The following is a 25,036-nucleotide window of genomic DNA, read 5'->3' as shown; positions in this document are numbered from 1 at the left end:
GCATTCCTGTTTCAGAAATATGTTGGGCAACTCTGTAAATATGAGCCTTTTCACTCAGCAACATAAATCTAGTGAGGACAGAAAACAGAATACCCATTCTAGCCACAACCCCTGTTTTCCCATCAGTCACTACACAGAAACTTGCTGACCATGGTTATAAGATCTGAGAAACTAGTTGCCTGGAGATATCAAAGCATTGTTATCCACTTTATGGAACAGTTTCTTTGAGGTATGATGTTTGAGCAGCTTGTACCCTTGTAAGATGCATGGTAGTGTGGAAGAGTACTGCTTCTGGTAGGATGGACCTCTTTTCCTATTTCCTATCCTGTTTCATTGCAGAGAAAGCAGCGATCATGAAGTTGCTACACGTAGGATAGGATATGCAGCTTAAGAGAAGGGTTTCTGCAAAATGTAGCAAAGCCTACAAAAAAAAAAAAAAAACCTAAACCATAAGCATTTGTGCAAATTCACTATATAAATAAATAAATAAAGCCTAAGTCCAACAATAAAAATACTGTAAAATATTATAGTTATGTTTGGCTTGATAACCCAATGGCTCCCTCTGCAGGATGACAATTTATTCAGATAAAATGTATTGCTTTTTAACTGACGCATTTCTCAAGGTGTTTTCAAGGAAGAAAACTGATATATTCCTGGGATCCGTGAATTCTTTATGTTTGGACATAAATATGAATTATGTGCAAAATGGATATACAAGGATATCCTACATGCATATTGGATTTAAACTGCTATCTCACTTTACATCACTCTCTAAACTTTCTAATCTTCTTGTCCACTGCCAAGCTTATGACAATCTTTGCATGCCTCCTTAAAATAGAGATCTCATGTACGCTGTGTTTCCCTCTTTACTCTCCATTCATTTCAGATATTTTGTTTGACAAGGTTTCATTATTTTCTAGAGAATATTATGGCTAAATAATAGAAAAATAGGAGCATAAAAAGACCTTCACTCAGAAAAAACATGCCTTGTTAGTCTAAAAATACAGTTCTGAAGCATTTATATTCTGTTTTGTAATGTCTCAAGGACCAGTCATTAAGACATTTAAAAMGTAAAACTTGGGACATACTGTTAACTGGGAAAGATTCTGCCCACTTGAAGCAGCAATATGTCCACTTCTAATCACTGATTTCTCATTTCACCTTGGAAATGGAGAGTGTATGTTCACCCAGATTACTTTTAAAAGTTGAGTATCTCTTACAATAATACCCTAATCTGGATGTTTGAAATGTAGTTAGAGAAAACTCAAAGTAAATATAAATATTATTCTATTGCACATTATTGCAACAATAGGCACCAAAAAGCTGTTATAATACAGTTATTGAAGCAAATGTTTCCAACTGTCAGTACAATTCATAGCAATTGTCTTCAAACAAGGCATGCTATTAACTTTAATGGAAGCAACATCAGTCCAGGAGGAAGACAGTTATATCTAAGCTTTTAGTTAAAATCTTAAACACATGTAAAAATCATGAACTGTTTTGTGTAGCCATAGATAGCTACATTAGTGGAACTACTTACTGAGTATTTTTAGATGTTATTTTACACTCCAAATATCCTAAATACTAATATCCTACTAGTCATATGTCTATCATCTTTTCATCACAACAGAAAAATAGGTCATTCTTTATTTTAGAATTTATGTAAAGAACATTTTCCTATATATTTTTTCTTCTGTTATTTCCTTTATCATATTCCTCTCCTGTTCTACTATCCTGTAMTGCAAAAGCTTTCAGATAACCGAAAAACTGTAAAATAAGCATATTTCCATTATTTGTACAGTCATTTTCATTGTTTTCTTAGTAGTACACAGAAAACATTTACTTTTCAACCATCTGTAGAAGTGGTTGCGTCATGATTAATAGAACCTGCCTTATGAATCAGAGGTGTAGAATGGTCTTGCGTGCCACGATGCAGGATATGCTGCCCAACATGGGAGACAAATGCCAACATTGTCTATCCAAAACACAATATGAATTCAGTGCTGAAAGAGGCCTTGGAAGYGGACAAAATCCTCTTCTAAATTTTGCCCCATGGAGGATAGTCAGAGTTCAGATTCAATAGCCCACAAAACATACCTCAAGCGCTCCTCAGACCCAGCTACCAGATATGATACTAAAACGGTAATGAAACAAGTTTTTACTATCTAGGCAGCATATTTACTAATATCTGGTGTATGGGAGGAAGATGTTGCCTGATTTTGTAAGGTCCTCTCCCTGGAGCTTTCAGCATGCCTTAGAAAAAGGTACCTGCAAATGGAATCAGCAGAGATACAATTCATGATCTCAGTCACGGCCCGAGTACCACATAGGTACTTAGTACTCAACTCACCTAGCAGAGCAAGCCAAATGAAAGGCCCGTGTTGAGGTGTATTGAGTGTGCATTGCTGCCAGTCACTTAGCTAAGCCATGGAGACTTAGAGGAGTACTTCCCCATTTGTGATCTGAAATCCATTCATCACAGAAACAAAAATTCCATTTTATCTATCCTGGAAGTTTGTTAAAGTAGCATAAATTTTGTGAACATAAAGAAGATAGCAACCTTCTGTCTGGATATATTTTTGGAATATGTACATAAACTCCTGGAATTATAACAGTGATAGATGCTATATTTCCTATGTAAGTCCAYATATATTATTCCATCATCTGTCAAACACATCAGTATATATGCAATATAAATAAAATAGAATCAGATGTGAAACAGTCAATCTTCTCACTTCTCACACATGCAGCAGCAATGTGTAATGAAAATAGGCTTTTATGAAACAGGCTTTCCTGTCTCTAGGAGCTGAACTAACCACAAGAGGGTGGACAAACACCATAGAAAAACAGTGAATTGCGACTGGTAGGACAGCCACATTGGAGGAAGAGTTTGAATCTGTAGCTAATAACCTGCATTCTGACTTGTAATGAAAATCAGTTTCACTTCCCGTTAAGCTTTATTCAATACAAGCAGTTCTTCGATGCTAACCTGTTAAATGAGGGAAGCATTCATAATGTTCAGCTCTGGCTAGATAAATTACACGCAGCGCCAGGTCAAAGCAGCAGGCAAAGTGGCACTCAGTGTCAGACAACTGGGAATGAAAGGCTGCTCTATTTGCTCCTGTCAGAAGAAAAACAGATTAGCTATTGCAATTTAAACAGCTGCATCTGCTCCCACTTTTGACCTTGTTATTGCTGCCACAGGAGGAAGGCATGTGGAAGTATCAGTGCAATTCAAAAGGGGCAGTGAGCTCACAACCTTTAATAGCTGCAGGAACAGTCATCCACACCATCTGGGACTCTTCTCAGCTTTAGCCTAACCCCTCCTCCTCATCTTTCCCTTCATCAGATTAAAAAAAAATCAGTGTTGTATTGTATAGGCTCATTAACTGCAGTGAAATAGAGTACATTACTTCTCAGCACACCTTAAATAAATGTCACGGAATACCACTAAGGCAAATTATATTGTCCAACCTGTCCATTCGTCTTGGAGTTTCACTCTGTTATATACAGATTATATATATTTTTTCCATTAAAGCAATAATTTATATTTTTCTTACCTGAAAGAAACATATCTTCTTAGATTTTATTGAAAGAGATTCTCATATTTTCTTTACAAAAATTAAATGGAATCTTGCAATGCTATTTTTCCCAGTACCTAATGATAMTCTCCAAGCTGTCTCCAGCAGGTGGTGATACTAAAGCATCTCCCTCTTACTGGGAAAAAATTTTACACTGAAAACACATTAATATAAATGGTTGAAGATTTGRTTCTTTACATTGAAATAAGTAAGCTTTGTAAAGGAAGATTATTTGAAATCCTAAGACAATTTACTTATGCATCCGTAGGAAAACAAAAATAACAAACATGAAAGAAACACAGACAAGTGTTTATCTATCCATCTATACAGATATAATTCTGTCTAGAAAACAGACTGGACTCTATATGTTTTTTTAAAGATGACACAAAGAGCCAAGTTACCAATGCTGATACTCTAGACAGACACATGTATAAGGAATTACCCTCTTCAAAAACACAGGCACAAACATAGTCATTTACTTGTTCTCAGCTGAAGTCACTCAGTACTCCCAGGAACTAGCTGAAAGCTTCTGTGTTTGGGCTGTTATTTTTAAAAAATTTTATTCTTGGCCACTTTGTAAATTGTTGGTGCTGTTATTTAGCATGTCTCCCCTGTTTCTCTTATAAAGTTTGTTTTATAGCAAAAGCAAATCATTTTTAGTTGCTTTTTTCACAGCTTTCACCAAGATGGAAAAGCTGTAGTTACAGACGCACACAGCCCTGTTAGCAGACAGAGGAATAACATCAGTGTAATGGATGTGCAAGAGAATGAAGCACCATAATTCAAAGTAGTTCTCTAACTCACTAATCCAACGCTGGCAGGTAGCTGTGTCTGAGGCAGAATTGTGCTGTCATTTTCTAACAGCAAAACTTAAAAAAGTGAGAAAACATTCTGTATCTGTTCTGCCTAAGCTCCAMGCAGGACAATTATTACTCTTCCTGCAACTTAGGAAAAAGTTACCCTGCTCTTCTCTGTTAGCTTTGCCAAAGTGCCACAGCATATTTAACACACCCACAATCAGTATCAGACAAGGTTCCTGCTGCATAGGCAGAAAGAAAAACAAAAGATGTAAAAAGAAGATGCATAAAGCACTATATTGTAAGATAAAAAGGTATCTCCTTTTTCTTTTCCACTGATCTTTTTCCACTGATGCTTTGATTTCTATGTTTTTTCTCACAACAAGGCTGAGGGTTCTCACCAAGATAATGGCCTGCAGAGTACACAGGGGCAGCTTTCTCATGGATATCACTTCTTTTTTTTTTTTTTTTCTCCTGCAAAGCTCAGATTCAGGCTGAGTAAACTCCGGACAACTCAAACTCAAAACACTCCTCCCTCTTTCCTAGTAACTCTGTGCACCAGGAGTGCTTGCAGAACAGAGAATCATAGGATAACCTAGGTAGGAAGGGACCTCAAGGAATACCTAGTCTAACCGATTCCTCAAAATAAGGTCAGCTCAGAGGTCAGCTTTATCCAGTCAGGTCTTGAAACTCTACAGGTGTGAAGATGGCACAACATCCTGAGCAGCCTGTTTCTCTGCTTGGCTGTYCTCACAGTGAAAAGGCTTTTCCTTACATCTGAACTTCTCTTGTTTCAGTTTATGCCTGCTGTCTCTTGTCTTTCCACCAWGCATCACCCTCAAGAGCCTGGTTCCATCATCTTTAAATCTCTTCATAGTACTGGAAGCCTGCCATTAGGTTCTTYTGAAGGCTCTTCTTCTCCAGGCTGACCAAGCCTGATTTCCCCAGACTCTTCTCACAGGACATATGCTCCTGCCCCCATCATCTTGATGGCCTATGTTGAACCCACTCCAGTCTGCAAATGTCTGTCCTGTACTGGGGAGCCCAAAACTGAAGGAACTATCTAGATGTGGTCTAACAAGTGCTGGATCAAGGGGGATAATCACTTCTCTTGCTCTGCTGGCTACACTCCTGTTAGTGCAGTCCAGGTGCTGTTCTTGCCCTTCTTTGCTGCTGAGGCACACTGGGCTCATRCTCAGCTCCTTGTCCAACATGACCAGAGGTCCTTTTCTGCAGAGCTGTTCCAGGCAGTCAGGCCCCTAAGCTATATTGTTGCACAGGGTGTTTCCTTCCCAGAGGCAAAACTTCACCTTGTCCTTGTTGAGTTTCATAAAGTTTCTGTTAGCCCATTCATTTTGATTCAGATCCTTGTAAAGATCAGCCCTGCTCTCCAGCCTAYGAACTGGTCCCTCCCACTTTGGTGTCATCTTCAAACGACAATTATACACTGCCAGCTTCTCCAGGTCATTGATAAAGATGTTAAAAAGGGCAGGTCTCAGGACACACTGCTGTGGTACTCTACTGGTTACTGGCCTCCCAACCCATTAACCACTACGATACATTTTCAGAAAATACAGTTCAAAACATCCATCAACAAGATAGGTACAGAGGTAAAGATTTCAGTATTGTGACCACAACTGCCTGCAGGGCTTCAGATGAACTTCTTCAAAATGGTTTCTATTGGTAGCCCACAGTTACTATATCTCAAACCAGTTTTAGTCCAAAGAGTCCACTGGCTGAAGAGCATCAGAGCCTAGAGTCTCTTTAGCTCATCTCTATAGTGGCTTTACTTGGATAACATTTACTTTTGTCCCACCGTGTTTACTGTTTTCCTCTGTTTGCTGAGTGTCATCACTGGTGATAATAAAAATTATAGAGGAGGAGCTGAAAGTCACTTTTTTCTTTGGTCTGTCCCCTACTTTCTGTGACATAACGATTGGTCTTATTGGTTTGTCGCTCTCTGTTGCTGGTGTCTCTTTCACAGTCYTTTGGAATCTCATCAGGCGAAAGCACAGGAGTTGCAAGAGGCATCGTCGAAACTGCAGAACAGAATAAAGAGAATGAAATTTCAACTTCTGATCACTCTGGTGTGATTCAGTGAAGAAAGAAGTACAGAAAATATCTCAAAATAATCAATTTCYATCTATCTCCCACTTGTTCTGAGTTACCTTAGTGCTGTAATGAATGTGTTGGCTTTTCAGGGAATGATTTTTTTCCCCACTGGGACAGTACAATAGGGTCGCCTGACCAGTGGAGGGCACTAAAATGCAATTTTAATATTTTACCAAGAGGAGGCTTTACAATCTAGAAACAAAAGAAGATTGGAATGCTTGGGAAAAAAATCAGGAAAAACAAAACCAAAATACTTTTGCATAAGAAGATAGTAAAACATTTTTCTCTGACAGTCTGACAWTTAGTGATTTTAAGGATTACCTTGTAATATCCCACATGGTCACTGACTGTTTTTTCTGGCTGTTATGGAAGAAGCTCTGGCATGACAGTTCGCACAAGGTTGGTTTTATTATAACAAACCAGTCCTATTCTGACAGCGGAGAGACAGCAGGTTCAGTTGGAAGGGGACTTAGAAAGTTACAAGATGACAGAGAAAGGTCATCTGGTGCTAAGTGAAAACTCTACAGAATGGCCAAGTGGAGGCCTTGCAGATGTCAGAGATGAGGTGGTACTTTCGATGCACACAGACATGAGAAAGCACAAGCATGTTGGAATAGGCTAGAGACAGAAGCATCACATCAGCTAGAATAACACTGAAGAATAAGCTTTAGGATTTCCCTTGAGGACAAAACAATCTAGAAGATTGGCAAAAATATGTTTTGGTCTTCATCTGGAATAAACAGCTACTGAAAAGCAGTTAATGATGCATCTGCAGTCATCATACTTAGCTGATCCATTCCTATCATGGCTATGGCTTTACTGGCCTTGTACTTGATACCAGTTCAATTTGCTTGTGGGTATCAAAATCTACCAAATCCCTTCCAGATTAAACTAATCAGTCTGACATCTAGAGACAAAGCCAGACAAAATCACTCTGTTAAAATATGCACTTTTTAAATATGATCATTATCAGGGCTCTGGTTGAGGTGGAGATGTTTTGTAACCTCTTCCTTCCCCTTCCATCCCTGGGGTTTAGCTCTCCGTACTTAAGGCCAGCTCTGAAATGGCACAGCTGTAATAGGATCAGGCTGCCGTGAAATGAGCTGCCTGAGACAAAGCTGTGAGCAGGCACCTCAGTGGCCTCCTGCCTTCCCTCAGGAACAGCATATAGACTGCGCTTGGCCCTTGCCTGAGCTACACTGCAGCAGTGTCCATACACACTTGTCTCCATTTGTAATTTAGCAAAATTTCAAAATGCCACCTATATATATATATATATATATATATATATATATCTTTTCCTAGCAAAATCCTAGTCTTTATAAAATCCTAAACAGGTTGTCTCTCATGTATTTTGTAAGCAAATATGCTTATTTCAAAGACTAAGCTGAGCTGCACAATCCTCATGTTGCTACAATGGAAAAATCAAAGAAGCAAGATATTACTGAAAACAGATTTAGGATAGTCTGAATTTTATCTAACAAATTTCTCGTGTAATATGGGAGTGATTCAGATCAGGTTTTCCAGTTGTAATCCACTTCACTGGTAAACTACCAAAAACGGACACAAATTTTGGATACTCTGTCCTTTCCTTTTCACATGAGGACACATGAGTACTACTGAGTCACTCAGCAACATAAAAGTTAATTTCTGATAGTGCAGTACTTTAACTACCGTATGGAATTTGAATTCTACTAAATCTTTCCCCTTTATCCTAGCTGTTCAAATAAAAATCTGGGCAACTGAGATTAAAGTAAATCAAATCTCAACTCCAAAACTCTGCCATAAACAACAGTTCAAATACATCTGTTAAAATAAAAAAGTCTGTGATGTACCTACCTTTCTACTCATGAAGATGTAGATGACTGGATTATAAGCAGTACTTGACTTGGCAAAGAAAGATGGGATGATAGCTACTGTTGGAGTTACCAGGTTGCCATAACCATATGTTACCAGCAGGGAGACCACTGCATAAGGCATCCAACAAATAAGGAATGTGGAAATCATTAAGAAACACATTTTAGCCACCTTCTTTTCATATTTTAGAAGTTTAATCACTTGAACAGTCTGAAAATCTTCTACACAGCGAAGCTGTACAAGAAAACGGAAAAAGGGGTAAATGTCAAACAATTTTATATTTATTTGTAATAATTAATTTCTTAGTTTTAGAACACAGACTGGGGACCTTATTTTAAAAACTACAGTTCTTCCGAAAGCTTGCATCATGCCTCCCAAATTTTTACTGGATATAGTAAATAATGTAAAAATATAATCTCAGGAGAAGCAGAGAAGTAAAGTCATTAGAAAACAGCTAATCCATTGATATATCAAAATATATTGCCCTTTCATTCCAAGTAGTTTAGAAAACTAATCTGTCCTTGTCCATCAATATAAACAACTTTGATCCAGTGTTTTCTCAGACTTTGTCTGAATGTGTAGGCAGTCCTGATTTAATTGGACTTAATCTCCCTTCAGAAGAATTTTACATGATTATTTTCTCAAGACAAATTCACAAAACACACAGTATACAGAATAAATGCCTCACTATTCAGTGTTCTATTGTGTTTTTTGTCACTGAAAACAAAACAGAATCACAGTGTGAATCATTATAGAATGAGTATCACCAAAATAACTTCTCCAACGACATCTTCTTTTAAGACATACTGAGGCAAAAGTGAGTCACACAAATGGAAAACAGGATATTGCATTAATAAAGATAACTAATTTTGGTTGAAATAGTAAGTAGCACCCGAGGGTTTTTGATGTCCAATTTTCATTAAAAGGCAGTGGGAGCCAGCCAAGAAGCTCTTTGCCTTTCAGATTAGTTCAAGGATATAATATCATGCAATTTTTACAGTTCTGACTGTGTTTACATTAGGCACTGTTTTTTGGCCTAAGAGGCCAACTGATGGCTGCTGTCGTGTCCATGGGGAAGACTACATCTCAGCAAGGCGAACAGCAATGCCCTCCAGCTGAAATGGAGCCTGACTAAAGAGTTTTCTATATTCCTCTTTTCTCACATCACATTGGGGTGCCATTAGATGCAACTGCTCAGATGTGAGAAAATTCTGCTTCTCAGGAAGATGTAGTTCTTTTCCAGTGACAACAACAAGCAGTTTCCTTTTTTACTGATTTAAGGAAGGTTCTCTTCCCTGTTGAGCACTGGGTAGAGGCAGCTCCCCAACTTGCCTTTTATCTGTGACTCACCTCCCAATAAAATTATACAATAAACAGTTCTTGGTAATTCTACATTGCTTCAACTACAAGCCTACATCCTTTCTAGTATTTCCAGATGTGGATGAATATTAAAGGCTGAAAAGTTCGAACGGCAAGCAAGGATCTACATTTAGGCTCTGCTCCATGCTTAATATACAGCATCACCCTATTTTACATCAACACTCAAGGACTAATATGTATTTTATTTTTCACTGAAAATATTCAATAAGAGAAGTCTCTCACTTGTATCAACTTACCATCCTCACTGCATATAGAATATGGCCATAGCAATAGGCCATGATCCCAACAGGTGCTACTAGACAGCCAAGGAAAAAAAATAGAATGAAGGAGATATCATTGGGGTCTTTTGACTTCCAGTCCATTGAACAACCTAATCCATGTATTTCCAGTGTGTATCTGTTCCATCCCAAAAGAGGTGCTCCAGTCCAGGCTAATGAATATAGCCAGATGTACGTGATAGCTCGCCAAGACCAAGAGAAATTGATCACTTTTGCATGGACCACTCGAATGTAGCGCTCATAAGCAAGAACAGTGAGAGTCATGATTGAAACAATTCCTGCGAAGAAAAGAGAGAAAACTAATTTAATCATTCACAAATATTGCATATCTGACTGAAGTCCTTTTAATAATCTGTCAGCAGAGGAAATAACTCTAAAACAACTAGCACACATTATGAATCTAATACAGATGAGCTTCCTGGGAGATATCTCAGTACTCTGTAAAGTACTAACTCAAGCAGTAAGACTGACTGCACACCTACTCCACATTTGGTAATGGAATCTGACCTATGGTGTATGATGGCAGACATGAAAGAATAACCTAATTAATACTTCTTTCTAAGTATTACTCAGTTAAATGAGAGTTTGTGTTCCAAGTTGCCATATAAAGATGACATGGTTCAAACTTGTTAGGGAACCTACGGAATTCAGAATTGAGACTGAGGTCAAAGAAAGCCTTCAACAATTAAAAGTGCAGAAATGCACTTTTAATACAAACACAATGACTAGTAGAATTTTGACTTCTCTTACAAGTTACTGAAAGGTTTGTGCTTCAAATAATGACTGATAAAGCAATATTTTATATTGCTAAACAAATCCCATCTGGAAGGTATCAGCTAGCTTTTTTTTTTTTTTAATCTTCCTGCTATCATATCAATACTATAGTCTTCATTTCAATTATTTCTGTATTCTTTTTTTTTCTTTCCTCTCAATCCCACTTGACACATTAATATGTTATGACAGAAATTTCAGGTTATTGTCAGCTCTCATCATTGCCCTAGCTAGTCACTTTTATAAGTTAATGAAGTCAAGGCAATTCTGTCTTAATTAGGACATAGAGATTTTAGTTTCAATGGTCTGTGAAAGTTAATGATCAAGAACTAATCTGCCCATCATGCATGTGTCAGTCAACTAAAATCTCTGCTGTGATTCAGTAATCAAGCTCATATACATTATCTCTTAAATAACATATCCTAAATACCACTGGGTTTGTTTCTCAGCACTCTGTGAGGTTACGCAAACATCTGTCTCTATATTAGTGTATATTTGTGCTAAAAAGTATAAATATTTTATCGTACATATATATGGCATTTCATTTACTCAGGTAGATAGGTATTTGTCATAACCTGCATTTGCACAGCTGTAAGAAGGTTAAACATGCAGATCTTGTTGAAAAGAAAATATCCTTTCTACCTGGTAGACACCCCCAAAGGATATCACAGATACATGAAACTCTGTTTCACTTTGAAAAAGGATAAGCATTAAAGAAGACAAATTAACAGTAATATCCTCAGGCAGCAGTAATAAGAATTTTAGGGAGGCAGCTGAGAATAACAAAATCTAAAGAACCACTTAACTTCAGTACTTCAGTCCCTGTGTCAATGTACTCATTAGCAAAGTCAACATAATATTAACAGCATTCCTCACAGGATCACCGTAAGAAACTTGCTTCATTCTGCAAGTATTAAAATAGCATCTTCTTTGAAGAGTTTATAAAGCTTTCTTGATTAACTTTATCAAACAGAAAGATTTCCCACTTGGATGGACAATGTGCCATTCTGTTGTCATGGCCCTTTGAAATGAAACTACAGACATTCTTTTTTAAAATGTACATTTTTGGCATCTGTTATCTTAAATTGTTCATCACAAGAGAAGTGGATATTGCTAGATAGGCAGAAAATAAGGCAGGGATGTTTTCACAATGAGTTTTGTATAGATTTCTCTTTTGGGGCATAAGTCACTGCTGTAAGACTTTATTTTTCATGGCCTAAGAAACAGGACTGATGAATTAGGGTTTGAGAGTTTCTAAAAGACTTGAGGGCCTTTTATATCACGCTAGCAAAAAGCCCTTCAAGGTAGCATCCTTTTTAAGAACCTAATACACTGAAGTTGAGCAAGATCTTAGCAGGAACTAGAAGAGGTTTACAGAATTATATGTATAATATTCTATGCTGTTATACTAGTTTATCTAAATGTTTTGTAAAACTCAATTCTATCTACTTCCTGAACACCAAGTAAGTAAAGAAATTTACCTCTTGTTGGTCTATATACATAAACAAGTGATTACAAAATTTTACCTGATGGGTGTTAAAATCATCCACAGACATGTTTGGGATGTGGGGGCATTGGAATATGGGGGGCATATTCACACCGCTCAGTTTACTGAGGCTTTGTGATCAGTGGAGAGAAAGATGAGCTCCTCGCCAAAGTCAAAATTCCTAAGTGGATCCCTTGTTCTTACCACTCTCTGAATAATTCTTTCCTTCCTAGTGGGGGCTGAGAGGACTAACCAGGTAAATGAGATTCTACAGCTGTATTTAAAAAACAACATCTCCATGTACTCTTAGTATTTCACATCTATTTTTGTACATGGAGTACTAAGTTCTGGCTGTACAAAATAATCAAAAGCATGTGTTTTGGTTGAACAGTCTGAAAGCGCAGGTGTGCAGGACCCACAGTTGCTGGCAACCAACTGAGTCACTGGCATTCTCAAGGAAGTCAGTGGGAGCACAGCACCTCTCAATATTGGCACTTACACACTGGCAAACCAGGTGTGCAGTCCCTTGCAATCTGCAGTTAAAATGCTTAAAAGAGGTACTTGAGTTTTCTGCTTGAATCCTAAGATGGACCTTGGTCGGCCAGTTGGGCAGTTTGTATTAAAATGCAAATACTTGTTCTGTTGAATACCAGGAAATGCCTGCTATCAAGCAGGCATGAGGCAAGAAATGAAGGTCACTGCATATTACAATAAATTCCTCTCTAAGGTGCAGGGTCTCCGCTGTACTAGGCTGTAGCTCTACGAAGAGAGCTTGTAGTAGTTAAGTGAAGAAATACAAAATGCACCATGGGATAATATAAATTGTATCTGTGTGGGGGTGTCCAAAAGAAGCCCCTTGGCTGCTGTGGCTCCATGGCTACCTGCCTATGAGAGACGACATGCAGAAGTACCTGTAAGAACAGCAACACTGAYATCGGTCACAGGGGAGTGAGTCATAACATACGTATTAGAAAGATAAAGCCCACAAGCTTTATCTTGATGGGAGGAGGCAACACATCAGTTCTGGTGGAGGGTGCTGTGGGATGGTGCTGTTCAGGACTTATTTGGGCTTTGCTGTTCTTGTTATTTCGGTGCCATTTCTGTTACACTACAGATGAGTTTGTAAGAAAACACTCAGTGTGTTCAAAGGGCAGAAGCTACCTCGAGACTCTGCATTGCATCTAACTGAATGTTTTTTTAAACAGTCAAAAAATCTGTTTTTATCTCAGATAAGGGATACCAAGGAGCTAGTCCCACCAAATGAACTGAACTGAACTACAGGCAGCCTCTCTCAACATTAAGACACCACTGAGTGGAACAAAAACAGCCAAAGGGACAACTTCTGGGTAATATCATGAGCATTTCAGAAGCAATTTAACTCACAGGAACAGGAATCTTTTTAGTGTACTGCCTTTTTGCCTTCTCCTTTTTAATGTTACAAAAAAAATATTTCCTGTCGTCATTAACAGCAGTAGATGAACAGGATGGATGGGTGTCAACACAACTTAAAATAAACAAGTAAACACAATTAGGAGCATCTGGATGGCCAAAATGAAACTGAGTGTCAGTCACTGACTACCTCAGTTAGAAGAATTTACAGGAGAAAGAACACAGTCATAAAGAGATTTCAAAGCGATACAGCTTCAAAGGTTTTGAAGGCAACCATCATCTTTATCTTATTAACATTAAGCCTATGCAATGTTTGCTATATATGCAGCATGAAATCACATCAGACTGGAGAAGATTATAAGCGTACGAAACACTAATGCAATTCCATAAAATGTATAAAACTTCACTACAACTGTAAGTTTGCTTGCCCATATTTATGTATAAAAATACAATATTTTTTTGTGACTTAGTCATTACTCTATAAAGATCTTTCTTCTTTTTTCAGAACTGATCCAATATACATATAACATACAAGCTAATAAGTTAATCGGTCTATTTTCATTATAGAAGAGTAATAAAGGTTAGAAAAATCTGCATAGAACACAGCTTTTTTTTTTTGGTTTTGCCAAGTCTAAGCAATTTTAAGTTTAGATCCATGATTTCAAGTTTTCTGATGTTATTATCACAAGCTCTTTGCCTCTTCAAAATACAAGCAGCTGCACAGCTCACAGTTACACCACAAACTGAGGAGTTGTTGCTTTCAGTAGGAATGATGGCTCATTCTTGGCAATAGCCTTCCAGCTTGTAAACATTTCAAATATTTCTTTTATGGCTAACGTTAAAGTATAAATAATGTTCAATGAGTACAGTTTTCAAACGTATCAAAACTACTCTGGAGCTTATGTTCCACTCAAAGCCATTGAGTCATGAGGTCCAAACTGGTTGCCATTTTGTGAGATTTTCCTCATTATTAAATAGGTCTTCCATACATAATAGCAAGAGTATAGTCAAAAAAAAAAAAAAATCACCATTACATATTTTTTTCATAAACTGCATCAATATGGAAGCAAACACAAACTAACATGAACACAAACATCAACATAAACTTTGAGAAAGACAGAGCACAGAGGAGCTCATGTAACTTTCTAAGAGCCTCCAGGATATACTCTTAAAGTAACTGGGAACTTAACGTTCTTATCTGTGACTAACCTTAAGCAAACTCTGGAAATATTGTACCTTATCTGAGTGTCCCAACTGTTGGGAATGTCAGCTATGTTGCATGTGCGACTTCTTCTCAAATGAGGAAAGTGGAATTAAATTGAAGTGGGCATGGGAACATCTATATTTTGGCAAGTGAAATTAACACAAATGGAAATTAGCTCTGATATCAAGGGAAGGTTTCAAGCAGCTGCTATAGTATATTCAACATACTAGAAATAAAGTACTGCTTAAACTTCTATAGCTCTTGATTATGATCAACAAATAAGATGGATGTATTTCCTTTTGAGATTTTAAACTATTGCCAATATCTCAAGTTATTGACTTCTTTTCATGCTAATCTAGGCTCCTACAAATCTACACTACTAACCTATTAATGCAAAGAACAAGATAACCAGAAAATATGACATCTAAAAATACAGCTAAAGATGAATTACTAATTCTGCATATATTAAAAAAAAAAAGAGAAGTTGTAGCTTTTGTCCAATAGATCATTTATTTTCTCAAGAACTGTTTAGCTGTAACTTCTCTTGAAAGAGCTCACAAACGGACTCAAGCTCTCACTTTATTAAGGGAGCTGCTTCTAAGGAATTCCTGAATATCCCAAACAGATATATTTGCAGAGGTCTGCAAGACAGTCTGTAATCAGATAGCAAGCCTTCCATCTGTAGAGAAAACTATTTTTGAATCAATCACTATTACGGAACCCTACAATATATACACTGAACAGTTTGCCCTTGAATCCAAAGCTGTTATATCAAAATAATTTCTATAAATACACTCAATTTGATATTTTTCCTGCAAGATAATAAAAGGGGGTTCAGATATACAGTTAAAGCCTGAAACAAATTTATAACTCTTCTTGTCCACAAGAGTTATATTGTATCATAAGAGATCACTCTTTATGGTGAGTTCGGAGTTCTGTATCTTTGCCCAATATTACCACTAAATCCTTATGTCAGGAAGGATGTATAGAGGGGATGGAAGGTCACAGTTAAGAAGCTTAAATGCAGGATTGTGTATGAAGCAATAAAAGACGTTGGTTATTTGTAGTTCAGAGAAACCTGTTAAATTCATCGTAAAGAGAAATGAAGTCTCTCCAAAATATGACACTGAACTAAGTAGTGGGACGATCAAATAACTGTACATATGGCAGATCTGATGAGAAATCCACTCTGTGCATCAAAGAATCTCAGCATTTTTTTTCATTAGACCTTATTCTAATGTAGGGATATCTTCTATTTAAAAACAGTCAAGCGTAATATAATTAATTATTAATTATTAATTATTAATTATTAATTATTAATTATTAATTATTAATTATTAATTATTAATTGTAGCTACCTTGATTTTTAAACAGAATGTAAACCTCCATAAAGATCTTAATCTAGTTTAGAGGCTGTTTGAACTTTTAAATTAGAGAAAAATTGACATGTCCCGCTATATTTGGAAATCAAAACAAAACACCTAAAAGCAGCACCACTTACTTTACCCAAAGGTTTATAAACAAATCCCACTATTGCTTCGTCATTAATTCAACTGTAGGCAAATTTAAGCAGTAGTAGTACAGGACTGCACAGTTGTAAGAGTGACCGTTGTGTATTCAGATTCAAGATTACACAGAGATTTGAAAGTCTGCTTCTACTGTAAAATTTATAATGAATTCAGCATGGCTAATCTCAGCTAATTCATGTTAAAACAGAGATGAAGACAAGGTTGAAGTTTGTATTAGCAGTTTGTACTACAGAGAAGCTAAGAGCTGAAAAACACCTGCTAACAAGAGTCAGAAGATAAACTCCTGGCTTTGGATCTCATAGACAAAAACATAGCTATATTTTGCAGTAGGGATTATTTAACACTGAATAATACTGTTAGAAATAGTTAATATTGATTCCTCTGTGCTGAATACATCTGCGATGTCAATCTTCTGATGCCATAATTCCCTCATAAGCACTGAGCAGGCACTTTCTAGGTGGAATAACATCTCTCTTGAGCAGTAGGAGTTGAAAATTAACTCCTAAAATTTTGAGATTGCACTGCAGGTAAGTAAAGGAATCTTAGACTTGGAGTACCTCAAACTAGACAACAACAACAACAACTCATAAAATATGGAATATTTTTTTCAAAATTTCTCTAGAGTCTGTTCTTAGAGCTATTTCTGTCCTTTTTCCATACTTCAATAAATGTAACCTGCCTCATCTTCTGAATTCTCCATCTTCTATGTTTCTTTTTCAATCCTGCTGCCTATAAATATGTTCTTTCATATTTCACATCTTGCAGGAAAGGATGACATGGAATTGCATGGCAGTCAGAAAAGTACATCTGCTCATTTTCTTATTTGCATGCTCAGAAATCAAACTGGAAAGTCAAATCTAGGATAATAAGGGTCTTAAGTCACAGTTTTTCTAAGTTTTGTCCTGCTGTTAAATATGCAAGAATACTGTCCATCTGTCCAAGGATAACGAATCCCCAAAGCATCTATATAATAATACATATGCTGAGTGAGATGTCTCTATTGCTACTCTCTCACTACTTCTAAGTGCCACTTCCTGGAGACCAGTCCTTTCAACAAATTAATCTATTACAGTCTCTAAGAAGTAACCACAAATCTTTGGTTTGACGCAGTTCTAAGGTAAACAGAGGTTTCTACCTTTCTCCCTTCTTTCACTACCAAAATACATAGATTTGGGGGTGAGGCTTGAGTGTCCGGTGAGCAACAGGTCAGGACAATCACACCCAGGGAAACTGGCAGTGTTACTAGAGGTAAGCTGAGCCTTGGTGGAGATTTGCTTAGGACCTTCTATGAACACAATGATTGGAGGTTTCTTGTGCTGTCCCTAGAGAAATGCAGTGCCTTGCATAATGCCAGACTTTGCTCAGGAGCAACAGTGGCAATTCTAACCTGCAAAACCCCTGCCAGCTTTGGCCAGTAGGTATGCATGTCATTTACGTTCCTGGGCTGCTTCCGATAGCCTTATATATGAGGTTTTGGTACATGAACGACTTCATTCATCTTCCTGATATAATTCAGTCTTGTTTGGCTTAAAACAGAGGAAAGCACACAATTTTACACGTGCTTTTTTTCTGTAAATAATATAAATTTCATTCTGAATGAGTTGTGTGGTTTAGAATGACTAAATATGCACAGATTTTAAAAATACCAGCTACAGAAGGCCATTATGGTTTTTGTTTGGGTATTAGCCCCTGGTATGACAAACTATACTTTTCATAAATGTGAGGCAAATATGGGAATTCATTACTTTGATTCTCTGAGGAAAAATACGCATTTCAAAACTTTTTTTAGTATTTTATCTGAAATGGATTTTGTTAAGCTTAAAGCTATTTATTCTTGAGATCTAGATATTTTGATTCAAGAAAAGTTTCAAAGTTTTGAGGCGTGCTTTAACCTATTACCAAATCAAAGACTTCGAAACTCCTTTTGAAAGACTTGCTTGATCTGAATTTACAGATAATGCTCATCTGATCTATAGAATTTCATCTCAGAGAATCATCTTTCTTTCAAGAGTACTGATTAGAAATACTCTTGGGGTTTCACTGTTTAGGAAATACAGATGCCAATTTTAGTTCTGATTTAAGCCTCAGCAATTACACTACCATGGATGGGGTCACTCCCAATTAAACTGTGTAGGTCAAGTGTAAGCAAAATAAAAAATGTCTTCTGTTTCTATGTTGCAGTTCTTTCTCCTAGCACTCAACATTACAGCTGAATGGGTAACTATTATTTGATGAAGAAATATATCTTTCTTAAAAAAAAAAAAAAAAAAGGAAGAAAAATCTAATTTTTGTCATTTTTTATTACTTTCTAATTAAAATACTTTAACTCGGTTAGATTATCTCTCAGGTGTGGCAGTGTTTTTCCACAGAGAAGTCCCATGCGCATTGATACATTATCAACTACTTCCAGCCACATAGTGTCAGTCAACAGGGAAGGCAGTATCACACATATCTGAATTGCACCATATTGTCCCATTCATCATATGCACATTCTGACTTTATAATCCCTAACAATCTATTGCAAAGCCTTTGGAAGACAGTTTTCAACCAGTTCGAAAAATAAGAACTACGATTGCTTCAGTCTTCTCCAAGCAATATATAACTTAGTTGGCATCTATTTGCCACGCTATCTCCAAAGCGTGGCTTATAATTTGGACATGTGCAAATATGATATATGTTTTTCTGATAACTGAGTATCTCTGCAGAGAAAATGTAACATAGTGTAGCAAATATAGGTTTCAGGTCTGATACAGACCAAAATTTCTGTCAAAGGGCATATAATCCTTTATGCCAGTGGATCCTTGACCTGTGTCCAAGTGCTGTACTAGTATTTACTGAATAGCATCTTGAATCACAAAGAGGGAAAGAACCTCTTCTTCAGTCCCTATCACCCCTTCCACCTTTGAAAAGCTACATAACAAACATTTACTAGAAGCAAACTCTTGTCAATAGCAAAAGAACAAAGTACTAGTATACTATGCTTTATATTACCCTAGTAATAAATATCCAACCTGTTTAAATTCAGCAAAGAAAGGTTATAATATACAGCTATGTATCACTTCTAAATTCTCAACAAATTTTAGCATATGCAGTCAAATCTATGGGAATAGAAATGAAATGATGGGAATCATTTTTACTGGACACAACAAACTTCAAATATATGAACATTGCTCTACTATAAAGCTAGAGTAAGATTAAGTACCTCTTACAAGTTCAGCCCTTCAGGGGATTAACTCCTAAAGCTGGAAGCACAGCGAGTCTCCTGCTATCGGTAAAACAAGATCCTAAAACTGAAGGGTAACCTTAGTTAATGCTCTTAGTGAGATTAAGYCGGTGTGTATAATATACATGGTAGTGCAAGAGGATAGTAAGGGGCATAATTCTTTCACTGTGTATAGAAAAGAGCCTTAGATGACGTAGTGAATAATTATACATAGTTAAATGTTTTTGTTTGCCTAGATTGTAACTGAAGCCAGGACCACAGGATAATCTTTGGTAACTAATCCTTACTTCAGCATTCTTGGGGAAAAAATCAACTTGTTTAAAAACAAGAACAAGAGAAAATCCTCTGTGAATTTTTCCTCTCAGCCCTGAATGAAGCTCTTCCATTGTAATCAGGTGCTCTGACATTTCTGCACTCTGAAGAATTCTACAGGAAATAAAAATCCCTAAAATATCTTCCAAATGTTTCTCCATTCTTTCTCCTGTTCTTACGCTTGGAAGGAGTTTAAGGTCTCTGGATCTTAACATTTACTTGGTTGTTCCTCAAGAGCTACCTGCTGCATAGGCATTGTGACTTGTTCAAAAGTGCTATTATACCTCTGATCAGTTTGACATTAACAGTTGGTGAATTTTATTTATCTTTACTAGTACAGGTCACAGTTAATAATGACAGAGGTCTCTACTCAACAGTTTAGTTATGCCATTCCTTCAATTGCAATTAAGTAAATGTAAATGTAAATGTAATGTAAAGCCTACCCTTGACTACGTCCTTACCAGGCAACCTCCCACCAAGGGATGGCCTCAGATGAACAATTTTGATCCCTCTTCTTCAAGACCATTCCTGTCATCAACCACTTTTTCATTCATTTTATCCCCTGCTTCATTAAACATATCAGAAAATGTTAGGGGAACACTACTGGCAGCTGATGTAATTGTCATTACTTGTAGCTGATGTGATTTCTGCTTAAGGGGTATATATGTTCTACAGGATCAGATGAGCTTACTTCTGAACCCTTGGGACTTATTCCAATCTACAGAAGGCACTAAGGCCGACAGCTACAGATCTGCCTATGTTTGATCAAAGATACATGCTTCTTTTGCAGATGTCAAACTCTGTGACAATCATTGTGATTTAAAAATCTTGTTCCTCTGCAAAAAGCTAGCAGATGCACATATGGTTTATTACGTTCTGAGCCTCTAGTCTGTAATCAAACAAATCCTTGTTTATCTCTCTCTTTTTTCCTATCTTTATCTGTTAATAAAGATCAGTTGAGTGTGTTTAGCTGTCAGGCATCTTCTCTAGCACTTGTAACCAAAATCTATGGGATACAGAGAAACCCTCCAGGTGTTCTGGAGGAAGTTGCACTGGAAGTGGTATTAAATGGAAGTTGTAATTCAGATAAAGGGATTGCACAGTTATCTGTATTACCTGCAACAAGACCAACTACTACAGACAGGAAAAGAGGTACAAGCTGTTACATAAAGAATGGGTGGCAGGCTCAGTGGGACCTGTATAGAGTTGACCTCACAGTAACATGGAAATATAACCTCATAGCTTAAAAATATCTCTTAATTGAAGAAATTATTTTATTTTATCAGGATAGACACCTATTAGTCTACTGAGTTCTAGTATTTATTCTTTACATTGGGGGAAGAAGGGAAGGCTATAGATACAAAGCTATCTTGCCCAAGAGTTAAGTCCTGAGAAGATATCCAAGATGACCATAAATCCACTGTTTAAAATGGTCTCCATCCATCATTAACATATAGACAGCCTAAGTTTATGAGGGGAATACATCTGTAAGCAGAGCCAGGAGAGGGTTTGCAAGTCAACAGGAAATCAAGTTCTTGGCATAAGCTGCAGTGCTTGCACAAGGTAAAGTGATGTTTTTGAACCTTATACACCTCAAATTCAATAGATTCATTCGAATATCTCATTTATACATTAGCTCTAGGAAAAGATGAACAACTGAGAAAATTTGTACGGTGGGGGTGGGTGTTGTTCTTCTCTGCAAAGTGCATCGGGATTATCACACTTGAACTCAGAGAGCCTTCAGGGCTGGAGGACCAACAGGGAAAAGCCACAGAGCAATGTCCATGTTCATACTCAAGAACGTAATTACAAAGATGCAACTAAACAAGTTTGGGTCACTCAGTACAAAATGAGTTGAACTGAGTCTGATCCCAGCAGACAAATATCCACAGCAGTAAATGTTAGGATTTAACAGACTCCATATCCGTGGTAACAGAACTACATCACTTTATTCTAGAAATATCTTTATTAGGTCACTGAATTATACTGAGCCTGTATTATACTGAGACTGAGGATAGGTCCCTATTCCACAGGTTAATGAGCTGCTTACTTTTAAGAGCTGTCCATTTTGCACTTCTCACTGCTGAAAGCATTTTTTATTTCCCAAAGTTCTTAAAGACTAAGTGAGAGCTGCAGGTTGAGTCACTACCACTCAACATGCATATGACCTGCAACAATGCAATATCACTACATTTCTGTTTTTTTTTCTGCCATGATAGCTGACATCAGCTTTTATAATACAGGGCTGTATTTGTGAATATAGTATCTGGTGTTACTCTGAATAAAATTTCAATCAGTGGTCTCTTGCTCTCCCTGCTGCCCTCTTAAAAAGAAAAAAAAAGAAAATCTTCTTCATAGACATTAGAAAAAATCAAAATAGAAACCAAGGTGGCAATGGTCCAAATGCGAAAGATTATAATGCTGCCTCCGAGCCACTATTTTCTTCCTGTACCAGTGTGTCCTGGTAGGAAAATACTTTTCCTCACACGCAGAAAAAAGAACAATCTTTTTATTTCCTATTGAGAATGTGGAAACAAAAGTCTGTACAAAAGGAAAATTTAAAAATTACATTTAACTTTTTGGGTTAGCTTCACAGCATAATAACCAGGGAGATAATTTCAATTCCTTTACATAGCTGCTGAAGAAAGTAAATTCAGGGATCARATGTTCTTGAGGAGTAGGGTGATGTATTGAAGCTTTATGTTCATGTGACAGTTTTTACATACAAATATGTACTCCTCTAATACCTCAGTGAGAATTCTTCTCACTGAAACACACTGTGGAATCAGAAATCATGGCACCAAGAAAAGGATACAATGCTGTGGCCCAATGATGTTACCTGGAAATTGGATCCTTTTGTATCATTTTGTAGACAAGGCTCACAAATTGCCTATATTTCTTTGGAAATAAGCTCTGTTTAATAAATACTGAACATATCTATAATGACAAAGTATGTGATACTCCCAAAGCAAGAAATGAAAGCAGTGTATGATCACGCATTTCGCTTCGTAATTTATATCTCATTATTTCCATTTGTTTCATCTTTGAAGAATATAATCTTGTTTTCATATGACCCCTACTAACCAAAATTTGACCCTGTATAAAATGCTGTCTTCAAAGACAAGGGCATATTAGAGAATACAGGAGCACGACCATACTTAAAAAAAAAAAAAAAAAAAAAAAAGGAACTTCTATGTAAGCTTAATGTTCAACTGTCCACAAGAATCTGGGTACAAGATAGACATTGGAAGATGCTTCAGTTTCTTAAATTTTTGACTGGGATGACTAATACAGTGTTAATTTAGACCAGTACCTTTCCCTGTTAACACCAGGCAATTAGAGAACTGTGCACCCTAAATGCTACACTAAACCTTGCACAAACGTCTAAATGCATCCTGCATCCACCAAGCCTTCCAAAGACACTTTGCTGCACTGTTTAGCAGCAGTCAAATCTATCACCAGGGACCATGGAGCTTTCTACCAGCTGCCCAAGGGCACATTAGTGCCACATAATAAAACAAACACAAAATAAAAAATATGCAGGAAAGCTGCAAAGCCTACAGAGGGCTTGCCTTGAATTATCTTAGCAAAGACAACTTCTAGTGTGCCTTTTTTTTTTTTTTTTTTGCATGTGCAGAGATCCATTTTTTTTCTGGCACAGCCTTATAAAAGTCCGACACAAACTTTAAATCTGGCTACTGACCTGCAAAACTTCCACCATTACAAAAAAAAAAAAGTAACATTTTTACATGATTTGTCATTAAAAACAAAACTATACACCCTTCAACAGCCTGCACGCATATATCTGGATGTATACTGTCCTTTCACAGATTTCTGCTAAGGATGTGTAAGAATTTCAGAAGAAATGGCACTATAGACTTTGTAGTTTTTCACAAGCGGCAACAGTAGCAGCACATTCCTTCCTCACGGCTTGAAAACAAACAAACACACAAACAAGCAAACACACGAACCAACGGCAYGCCAGGCCAGGAGCTCCCCAGGGGAAGGCGCCTCCTGGCCCGGCCAGGAGCCCGGGCGCTGGGAGCGAGGGCGGCTCCGGGAGCAGCCCGCGGGGGAAGGGACACGGCGCGCGGATCCGGAGGGACAGGGCGCGGTGCGGGGCGCCGGGCAGCGCAAAGGGAGCGAGCGCGGGGCGCTGAGCAGGGAGCCGCTGGGAAAGGGAAGGGAAGCGGGAGCACGCACCGAAGAGGCTGTTGCTGAAGCCGTCCCAGACGCAGCCGGCCGCGTCCCACACCCAGCGGCTGCGCAGGCAGGACATGAAGGTGAGGCTCACGCCGAAGACGGACACGAGCAGGTCGCTGAGGCTGATGTTGACGAGGAAGAGGTTGGTGGGCGTGCGGAGCCGCTTGAACTTGTAGTAGAGCACGAGCACCAGCAAGTTGTTGCACAAGCCGAGCACGCCGATGGTGGCGATGAGCAGCGCCAGCAGCTCGTAGGTGCCCGCGCTGAAGGGCGGCCGCTCGCCGGGCGCCTCCTGCTCGGCCGCCGCGGGCTGCGGGCGGCTCGCCGKGCCCGCGCCCGCGCCCGGGCCCGTGCCGTTGCCGCCGTGCATGGCGCGGCGCCCGCCCCGGCGCCGCTGCCCCGAGCGCGCGGCCGAGCGGCGCGGGAGGAGGAGCCGCGGCCGCCCCGCGGAGCGTCCCGCAGCGCGCGGGGCCCCGCGGCGGGAGCGCGGAGAGGAGAGCGGCGCGGCGCGGCACGTCCCGCGCGGTGCGGGGCGGTGCGGGGCGGTGCGCGCTGTGGCCGCCGCCGCCTCCGCACAGCGCCCGGGCGGCTCTGCCTCGGCGAGGCCGCCCCGGCAGCGCTTGCAGCCCCGCGGGCGGGCGGCCCTCGTGCTCCAGCGGGGCAGCGGGGCTGCCGGAGCGAGAGGCAGCCTGTGCCTCCTGCAGTGAAGGCGCTTCCTTTGGGGCTGGATCCTTCTAACACTGGATTTTGCCTGCTTTTTGCTGAGTTTGAGAGAGTAGTTACCAGACTTGTGCATATCTAGAGGCGCAGATTTTTTCCTTCCCAAGGAGTTAGGTGTCTCCCTGCAATTTTCCCAGGTTGCTCAGCTTTGTCCTCACAAAACACCTGGCAGCATCCAGAGAAATAGGTGGTGC

At 38.6% G+C, this 25,036-nt stretch overlaps 1 protein-coding gene across 1 annotated transcript; it reads right to left on the bottom strand.

The window, feature by feature from the left end:
- Positions 1 to 5,475: 5,475 nt before the first annotated feature.
- On the bottom strand, positions 5,476 to 24,918 carry OPN3 (opsin 3). The gene is made up of 4 exons (XM_026044799.1): positions 24,123 to 24,918; positions 9,964 to 10,283; positions 8,330 to 8,581; positions 5,476 to 6,417 (listed from the first exon to the last, which is right to left on the bottom strand). Exons 1-4 carry the CDS (start codon positions 24,916 to 24,918, stop codon positions 6,154 to 6,156), a joined length of 1,632 nt encoding a protein of 543 aa, XP_025900584.1. The 3' UTR covers positions 5,476 to 6,153.
- Between the last annotated feature and the right edge of the window lie 118 nt (positions 24,919 to 25,036).

This window comes from Nothoprocta perdicaria, unplaced genomic scaffold, assembly GCF_003342845.1.
Source record: "Nothoprocta perdicaria isolate Ctin4 unplaced genomic scaffold, notPer1 scaffold_383, whole genome shotgun sequence".
Taxonomy (NCBI): Eukaryota; Metazoa; Chordata; class Aves; order Tinamiformes; family Tinamidae; genus Nothoprocta; species Nothoprocta perdicaria.
Note: the sequence above shows the minus strand (reverse complement) of the source record. Positions and strands in the feature narration are given on the sequence as shown.